This window comes from Pteropus medius, unplaced genomic scaffold (genome assembly GCF_902729225.1).
Source record: "Pteropus medius unplaced genomic scaffold, Ma_sr-lr_union100, whole genome shotgun sequence".
Lineage (NCBI taxonomy): Eukaryota > Metazoa > Chordata > Mammalia > Chiroptera > Pteropodidae > Pteropus > Pteropus medius.
The window spans coordinates 2,139,696-2,149,053 of NW_024356397.1; the positions used below are offsets into that span (position 1 = coordinate 2,139,696).

Consider the following 9,358-nt stretch of genomic DNA (forward strand, 5'->3'; position numbering starts at 1 on the left):
CAACCAGGATAGGGGCCTGGGCACACTTATGGCTCCCCTGAACCAAGGAGGTAGGTATGTCTACACAGAGACCCTCAGTGAAGGGTCCAACTTGATACCAACCCCACTGTGTTGAGAAGTGAGCAGGGTCAGAGGACAAAGATACAGTAATAGAGAAATGTTTTACAGAGGCTTTGCCATCTTGCACCCCTCAGCATGATACCAAGAAACAAATCTCAAGTAATCATTGGACATGGCTTGAGAATCTTCCAGGTGCTCACCAGTTCCAATGTGGATTGAGACAAGAGGAGAGAAAGATCTGGTTCTTTCTTGAATGTCAGCAGATGTTTAACCCAGCAAAGGCTTAGCATCTAAGTACCACCAGCCACACCTCCCACAGAAATGCTCCAAAAATCTCATCAGCTATTCAGCTGGAATCAGTCACCCTCCAGCTCCCAGACCTTGCCTCCTGTGTGTTTCTCATACCTGAAGCCCTTATCCCACAATCCATATCCACAGTTCCCATAGCAGACATAAGAGTCTGGAAATCTATCCACAGGGTCCAAGATGAAGGGGCTAGAGTGTCCTTTTTATAGAATCCATGCAGATGTTGTCCAGCTCCCTAACAAATTCCCATAGCACCATCACCCGCCCTCCAAGATGGGCCTTCACTGACTCTCAGATGTAACTGGCCACTCACCCTGAGAGGGAGTAGGGAGGCCCTGGTGAGGCCCTGGAAGGATGCATAGAGGGCTATTTTTAGCCCAGACTGAGTCAGCATTTTGTTGTGGCTGGTCAGGAAACAGGTCCATCAGAGGAGTCATCCTCAGTACAAAGGCGGTCAAGAGACATGTGCTTGGAAGGATTTATGGGCTCAGATTCTTGGGTTAGAGGAACCTCCTGGCTTAATCCCACTGCCCACCCATCAAAGCCATCACCAATCTAGCTCAAAGGGATTAAGGGGCAAATTAAGGGTGCTTGGCTGAGTCTCTACCTCCTCTCACCCTGTGGATCCTCTGAAGGGAGGAAGTGATGCCCTCTCAGGATCCTGGTGACCTGTCTCCCCATTCCCAGCCCCTTTCACTCTTCCTGATGAGTGTGCACGCACCAGTATTCATTGCTCAGCTTCCTGCTGGGAACCTAAAGGACTCCCACACCCTAACGTAAGACTCCAACTCAGCCTGGGCATCGTGGGGCCTTCCCTCCACCTGTGTCTTCTCCATCACCCCATGTGCACGCCACCCTCTCCTGCTTCCAAACACCTCGGGTCTCTGCTGGATTCCCAGACCCGGCAAGTGTCTAGCGCATCATTAGCACTCAGGAAGAATTTACTGACTGAATGAAAAGATGATTACTGTCTAATCTCCAAATCAGAACTGGACTTCTTATCTCCTCCCAACACTATCCCCATTCCATCCCAGTCTTCTTTAAACCCACCTCCAAGAAGCCTTCCCTGATCAACTCCTGCAGCTCTAAGGTATTCCACACTCACATTCTTGAACCTTTCCCACCAGCAATGATACCCAGAACTCTGAAGAATGGCTCTGATTCTCTCCTGAACTCTCTGACTCAGTTTCTCCCATGTCCCAGCTGGTGTCCCATGGCTTCTGTTTTCCTAGAAATTCCCTAAGCGCATGGACCACACTCCTTCCAAAATCTCTACTACCATCCCCACTTCTGACTGGGCTCTGAGTAAGAACAGGTTAGGAGAGGCTCATATTGACAGTGAAGAAAGGAACATGCTTTAGAGAGAGAGAGGAAGGCAAAGAAGCCTAGAACAAAAGGTTGTTTGAGATGTCGCCCCAACCTGAGACAGGCCAGCCTCTCCACCTGATGCCAGGTCATAGGGCCAGGGCCCATAGCTAAGCTTTGCGCCTTCCAGAAAAGGATACAGAGAGCAGGCTCCGCCCCAGGTCACAGCACCCATTCCCTGCACTGGAGCGTAAAGTCCAATTGATGCTTCCAGGAGCCCGTCTCCCTTCTCCACGTGTAGTAGCAATAGGTAGGGCGAGGCCATGAGGAAGCTTGTAAAGGGCTTTGAAGATGAAACAGGCCTGTGGCTGGGGATTGTTGACACAGCTACACTGAAGAGGCAAGCGGGTTGGCTCTTAAGAGGCCAGGGTGATGCCAAGCCAATAAAATGTAGCTATTGTCTCTTTGCTGTCCTTTTTAATGCCAGCTACCCCTGCTGCATAAAAGGACCTGCCACGGCCCAGGGAGCACAGACCTTTGGCTCTATTCTCCACCAGTTTCTCCACTGTTCAGACATCTCCCTATCTCCAATATGACCTGTGGCTTCAGCAATGTGGGCTGTGGATTTGGCCCCAGGAACTTCAGCTGCGCCTCCGCCTGCGGGCCCCGGCCTGGCCGCTGCTGCATCACGGCCGCCCCCTACCGCGGCATCTCCTGCTACCGCGGCCTCACCGGGGGCTTTGGCAGCCAGAGTGTCTGCGGGGGCTTCCGCTCTGGCTCCTGTGGCCGCAGCTTCGGATACCGCTCGGGCGGCGTGTGCGGACCCAGCCCGCCCTGCATCACCACCGTGTCGGTCAACGAGAGCCTCCTCACGCCCCTCAACCTGGAGATCGACCCCAACGCGCAGTGCGTGAAGCACGAGGAGAAGGAGCAGATCAAGTGTCTCAACAGCAGGTTCGCCGCCTTCATCGACAAGGTGGGTGTCCTTGATCACACTCTTCCTGAACTCCACCCATGCACAGGAGCCAGGCTGGGCAATGAGGAGAGAGTCAGAATCATTCACTTACCCATAGAAGCTCCCAGTCCAAAGGGAGAGATGGTATACCTCTAGGACACAAACAGAGAGATCGAAAGACAAGAATAGAATCAAGAGTTGCCAGTCTGATGGGGGAGACAAACTGAAAACACATAAGCAGAGCAAGGGCCAGAACTTGTAGTGCTGAGCGATAACATCTTGTGAGCAAAGGGCCACCACGTGTTCAATGCATCTGAAGACAAATAGCTGCTTACATGGCAAGGAGGTGCTCCCTAAGTCCAGGGCAGGGCTAGTGAGTACTATACTGGAAGACTGTGTGGAGGGAATCTCATGGTCGTGGATCACACAGAGCTGTTTCCATTCCAGTGGTTACTTAGCCACTGAGCAAGGGCCAGAGTGGTTTGTCCAAGCCATTGTACCTGGAGCTCAGGATGTAGATGAGCTATGGACAGTCTCCACTCTCCCATGTCCTATGGGCGCAGTCGAAACCATCTGTAGATGTCAGTATCCAGCACAAGTCTGCCATTGTCTTCTCTACTAAATCCAGGCGACTACCATGTAGCTGTGGTGTGAGGGGTCAGGGGAGAAAGCTGATGAAGAAGGTGTTCTGGGGCCAAGAAGAGTACTCCAGAGCCAACCTTGAGAGAAGTCATGCTAGAGATATACCCACCAGGAAGGACCAAAAATATCTGGAACTCCTAACAGCATGAGAGACAAAGGATAGCATCAGAAAGGACTTACCAAGGATGGCAAAGTTATTAGATGATGGGATTCACATGGGGTAGTGAGCCAACCTTGTGGCGGGGAGATAGAGGTGAAATTTTCCTTGGGCCCTGTAGTCAATAATTTCTATAGTGAGAGAAGTGCTCCCCCCGACCCCCACCCCGCAGAGCAGCGGATGAGAGTTTGAGTTCTTCCTCTTCCATTGTGAGATCTAGGCAGTTAGATGGGACTTCTATCTCTCATCTGTAAAGTGAGGGGTTTGGAGCACAGAGCTCCAACTGCATTGTTGTTGTAAGGGTTCAGTAATTTGGCACATCCTTTATTTTTCAGCGTTTACAGTCTGCCTTCCTAAAAAGACTGACCTGTTCATTTGCATGCTTACAATCACACCTGACTTGGTGTAGAAGCCCTTCAGCTTGTAGGTGCCTTTCGGTACCAGGGCTCATTAAACCCTCACAGAGAAGCAGTCACACTACAGAGGGGTTAAGGGCTGTGCCCAAAGACATAATATTAACAAGTGGCATTAGAGTCTGGACTCAGCATGGTTTAGCACTTTCCAGGACGCTAGGCAAATTGCCTTAAAAAGACTGAAGTTAGCTCACAGGAAGGGCTTGCAGGTGGTAAGCTGAGTAAGCCCTGCTGTGGTTTTGAGAGATGACATACCCCTTCCAGAGATGACTCTGGATCAGAGTTGAGAGCCTGCAGTTCCTGGTGCTGGGACCCCCTCTTCCCCTCTGACCTTATAAGAGGAGATTCTCAGGCTCTGCCTCTGGGTGGCAGGTGCGCTTCCTGGAGCAGCAGAACAAGCTGCTGGAGACCAAGTGGCAGTTCTACCAGAACCGCAAGTGCTGTGAGAGCAACCTGGAGCCCCTGTTCGAGGGCTACATCGAGACGCTGAGGCGGGAGGCCGAGTGTGTGGAGGCCGACAGCGGGAGGCTGGCCTCAGAGCTCAACCACGTGCAGGAGGTGCTGGAGGGCTACAAGAAGAAGTGAGTGAAGGAAGGGTTGGCTCAGCAAAGGGCTTGAAGGAAACTCCCAGCACAGGGGAGTGTCTGGGTCTCTGGCTGGGTCTCTGCCTAAGGACAGGGAAGAACCCATACTGTCTTTCCTTAAGGCACACGGGTTTTGTGGGTGGGTCCTGGCCCCTGGAGGATGGAGCTCACCTTGCCTTCCTGCCAGCAGATCAGAAAAAGGATGTTCTCTTCCTTTCTCCATCCACCAACTCTTCTCTTAGGACCCCAGAAAAATTAATATTCCTGGCTCATTTGAGTCTGTTCCTCAAAGCCATGTATTCTTTTTAAGTTTACTCCTTCACTCAGCTAACACTCTCTGAGTGCCTACCAGGTATCAGCCAGACACTGAACTGGGTTCTGGAGATTCAGGGGGAACCAGTAGACATAGTCCCTGTCCTTGTAGGGTTTACAGTGTGCTGGGAGGCAGGCGTGGCATAGTCACAGGCAGACCTTCAGTTACCAAGTGTGACACATGATATGAAGGGTGTACACTGGGTACTCAAAAGGAATCTGTTTTTGAAGGGTGGCCAGCTTCTTACAGTAAGGCTCTCAGCCATGGACTTCCAAGGCCACCATACCCCCTGCCTCTGGCTCTGAGCTGGCTTGCCCACAGAGCAGGAAAAAGTGGCAGGTTCCACTCTTTTTGTCTGAGCCCAGGAAGGAAATGACAGAGAGGAGATCCCACTACTTAGGACAAAGCCAGGGGCAAAAGGAAGGATCAGAGGAAAGGTAAATGTAGACCCGGGTAAGAAAACAGCCACCTCCCTTGCCTTCTCCGCCAAAAAAAACACACACATACCACACAGCTTCCACATCCCGCCCTCCCACTCCCACTGAAAAGTTCAGAGGTGAAGTGAGAGTAGGTGCTTCAGTTCTCCGGTGTAACCCACTAGCCTGGAGCAGCAGCCTAATATCTTCCTGGTCCTGACCCTTTTCTTTTGGAGGCAGGGGGATGAACAAGGGCAGTCTAGGAATCAGGCTTGTTTGCACACCTGCTTCGTGGCCAAGTCGAGAGATACTCAGATGGGGTCTTTTTCTCCCTGCCAACCTCAGGTATGAAGAAGAAGTTGCACTTCGGGCCACAGCGGAGAACCAGTTTGTGGCTCTAAAGAAGGTAAGTGCCTGAAGCCAAGGTGCACCCTGAGTTCCCAGCTACCCAATCCTCTCTGCCCTGCATCATGGCAGCCAAGCCCTCAGAGCTTTCTGAGGATAGCTGGCCATACAGACCTTTGACCCCCACGCAGGATGTGGACTGTGCCTACCTCCGCAAATCAGACCTGGAGGCCAACGTGGAGGCCCTGACCCAGGAGATCGACTTCCTACGGCGACTATATGAGGAGGTGAGGGGGTCTCAGCCTGACCTTTGCCCAGACCCCTCAAGCCAGCTAGTGTGGGAAACCAGGCTCAAGGCTAGAGAGTTGGAAAGGAGCAAGAAGAGAGACGGAAGGTAGAGGAATGGAAAACCATAAGGAACAGAATTAGTAAAGGGCAAGAGAGGGCAGTTACTAGGACAGAGAGCCGTGCCTTAGGAACCCAAAACAGAGGCCTGAGAAGCATCACGCAGCTTCACTCCCATGCTCTCTGGCCCAGATTTTCTCTGGCAGCCAATAGCCATCCCCTATGTGGTAGGTCCAAGAGAATGTGACATGGCCCCAAAACAGAGTCTGGTCCCTGAGGAAGCATTCACAGCAAGCTGGCTGGAGGGAAGCTTTCTAGGCTCACATGGGCCTAAACAATCCCAGAAGCAAGCATTTGAGAAGTAGTTGCATTTTCTTCTAAAAGATATTTCTTATCTAGACAGAAAGTTATGCAAGTTCATCAGAGATTTTCTCTATGAACAAGAGACTTTAGCTCTGAATTTGCCAAAGATGATAAGCATCAGCCTCAGCAGGTGAGGAAAATCTCAGATAACTTGATTGTTCTTCTTCTACCCCCATTCCCACCCCACAGGAGATCCGTGTCCTCCACGCCCACATTTCAGACACCTCAGTCGTCGTCAAGATGGACAACAGCCGGGACCTGAACATGGACTGCATCATTGCTGAGATCAAGGCTCAGTACGATGACATCGCCAGCCGCAGTCGTGCTGAGGCTGAGTCCTGGTACCGCAGCAAGGTGAGTGGCACAGGACACCTGCCTCCTAGACGTGGTCGTGATACAAGTTATATATTAGGAAAGTTTCTTTTATCTGGGGGTCCTGATCCCTAGGGATGGTAACAGAGGGCAGACAGCTCTCAGGTTGAGGTGGCAGAACGGGGCTGCCACGGCTGGTTGCACAGGCCAAACACTGTACAACCTGCACTATCATCCCTGGCATCTTTATTGGCTGGCATGTCCAATCCTGAGCCTCAGGAGCATCTGTGCTTTCCCGCAGTGTGAGGAGATGAAGGCCACGGTGATCCGGCATGGAGAGACCCTACGCCGCACCAAGGAGGAGATCAACGAGCTGAACCGCATGATCCAGAGGCTGACCGCCGAGGTCGAGAATGCCAAGTGCCAGGTACAGGTCACCTGTGGCCTAGACACCAGAGAGGCTGGGGGCCTCGCCAGGGTCCCATGGGCAGTGTCTGTCCAATGTGGATCTCGGCATTCATTCTCCAGCCCATTTGCATGACTAGAGTTGTGGGTTGTGGTCACTCAGGGAGACCCAGGTGATGGAGTGACGGGCCTGTTCCTGGGTGTTCCCAGCTGGCTGGGAGAGCCTGGACACACTCAGGAAATGAACAGAGAGACCCAGAGACATAACCCACCTTGTTCTCTTCTGGATCGCCAGAACACCAAGCTGGAGGCTGCAGTGACCCAGTCTGAGCAGCAGGGCGAGACGGCCATCAGCGACGCACGCTGCAAGCTGGCCGAGCTGGAGGCCGCCCTGCAGAAGGCCAAGCAGGACATGGCCTGCCTGCTCAGGGAGTACCAGGAGGTGATGAACTCCAAGCTGGGCCTGGACATCGAGATCGCCACCTACAGGCGCCTGCTGGAGGGCGAGGAGCAGAGGTGAGGCCCAACCCAGCTTCTCTAAGAAATCCACTTTCATAGATCTGCCCACCTTTGATTCCTCCCTATTCCAGTCTCAGTCCCAAGAACTGGCCCCAAACTAGATTCTGGGGTCTTTGGATCCTAGATCGCAAAGGCCTGGAACTTGGGCATAGCACATAGAGGAAAACAAAGGCCAGAGCCACTGTCTAGAGTCACTTTCTAGGGTTAGAAACTAGGCACCCTGCCTCTCAGTTCAGAACATCAAGTTATTTCATCCTCAACTCTTCCAAGATCCACTCCCTCCCTGGTTTCTAGACAGTCACTTGCCCTAGGGTGGAGCTGCTGGCCAAACTTAACCTGGCCTCATGTCACTGCCCAAGAGAACATTCTCCTTCCTAAAACTGAACTCATATACATATGCCAGGTATGGTTTTTTAGACTGGGCACTGCACAAAGATATAGTCAGCTGAAGGGCAAGTGAGAGTTGACATCCAGCCTGTACTCTGCTTGCCAAATAGTGTGCTCTGCCAGAAAGGTACTTTTTAAAGTTCCACAAAGGCATAAATATAGACCAGAAATAGCCCTAACGGGACCCATTCCAGCCCTTGAGGAAATTTGAGGACCTCATTCTGATCTCTTTTCTCTTCTCCTTTCTCACCTTTCCCCTACTTAGGCTATGTGAAGGCATTGGAGCTGTGAATGTCTGTAAGTATCTTAAGTCCTGAAAAGGAAAATTTTAGGTTGGACAACAAGAATTTCCTAAATATGAGTATACAGAGCCACTGGGAAGAGTGTGGCCAATAATTCCTCCCTGATAAATAGGAGTGGGTTGGTTATGGAGCAGGAGCAACTAAGGTTAACTTGCAGGAAGAACCTCACAGCATGAATGGGGTTGGGAGGGAAAGAATAATAATATGTCACTGCAGTACAGGGCTTTAGGTATCACTCACTATGACCTCCACCTTGTATAGGTGAGGAAGACCAGAAAAAGAAAGGGACTTAACTAAGATCGCAATGCAGAACCAGGGCCAGAACCCAGGGCTCCTGGCTCCAGGCTCAGGTTCCTTCCATACCTTCAGAACTAGAACTGAAAGTTCTTTGAGTCCTTCCCCAGAAGGCTGGACAGATCACAGAAGCCAAAGGAAGGTGGCTAGGTGGAGTGATCACAGCCAGGCCTCCTGACCCAGCCCTCCTTCTCGCAGGTGTCAGCAGCTCGCGGGGCGGTGTTGTCTGTGGGGACCTCTGCGTGTCTGGCTCCCGGCCGGTGGTAGGCAACGCCTGCAGCGCCCCCTGCAGTGGGAACCTGGCGGTGAGCACCGGAATGTGCGCCCCCTGCTGCCAGCTCAACACCACCTGTGGAACGGGTTCCTGCGGCCTAGGGAGGTGTTAGAGCCAGAGAAACCCCTTTTGCCTGCCAAGTGTCACTACCTCCGCCCCCGCTGAGAACAGCGGTGCCTCCATAGGTCTTCCCCCTATGTTCTGAGAATACATTACTCAGCTCGTTCCCATCAGCCCACTCCTCTACGCATCCTGTCCAACCAGAAGGGGTTGCTGCCTGGAATGGACCCTTCCATTCCACCGGCTTCTCTGGGCTCTCCTTCCCCGGAAGGAGCACTGCTGGACTGCCTCTCCTGCCTCTGGCCCCTTGCCTACATTTTCCCAATAAACTGGGGGACCCGCTTTCTGTGCTATGATGTCTTGCTTTCTCAGACTAAGCCCAGCTAGTGAGCACCCCCAGCTCAGCGAGATGACCTGAGCATAGGGTCATTCTGGCCTGTCTTCAACCTGGATACCCAGAGAACCTAACCCCAAATAGAGCCATTCTTCCCTGGCCAGGTAGTGCTGACTGTGTTCACAGCACCTTCCACCCGAGTCACATCGGTCAGTCTAGGGTAGTATGAAACTTTTTCCTCTGACTGGTTCTAAAGGGAACCACAGG

At 52.3% G+C, this 9,358-nt stretch overlaps 1 protein-coding gene across 1 annotated transcript; it reads left to right on the forward strand.

Moving 5' to 3' along the window:
- The first annotated feature begins 2,206 nt into the window (after positions 1-2,206).
- LOC120602209 (keratin, type II microfibrillar, component 7C) lies at positions 2,207-9,092 on the forward strand. The gene is made up of 9 exons (XM_039862235.1): positions 2,207-2,647; positions 4,211-4,419; positions 5,497-5,557; positions 5,688-5,783; positions 6,394-6,558; positions 6,818-6,943; positions 7,217-7,437; positions 8,093-8,124; positions 8,622-9,092. The coding sequence occupies exons 1-9, from the start codon at positions 2,264-2,266 to the stop codon at positions 8,807-8,809; spliced, it is 1,482 nt and encodes a 493-aa protein (XP_039718169.1). The 5' UTR covers positions 2,207-2,263; the 3' UTR covers positions 8,810-9,092.
- The last annotated feature ends 266 nt before the right edge of the window (positions 9,093-9,358 follow it).

Excerpts from the sequence above, each read along its gene's own strand:
- LOC120602209 (XM_039862235.1), top strand. The coding sequence starts at position 2,264 with ATGACCTGTGGCTTCAGCAATGTGGGCTGTGGATTTGGCCCCAGGAAC. Across the intron at positions 7,438-8,092 it reads CTGGAGGGCGAGGAGCAGAG|GCTATGTGAAGGCATTGGAG; the intron begins GTGAGGCCCAAC and ends TCCCCTACTTAG. Across the intron at positions 8,125-8,621 it reads CATTGGAGCTGTGAATGTCT|GTGTCAGCAGCTCGCGGGGC; the intron begins GTAAGTATCTTA and ends TCCTTCTCGCAG.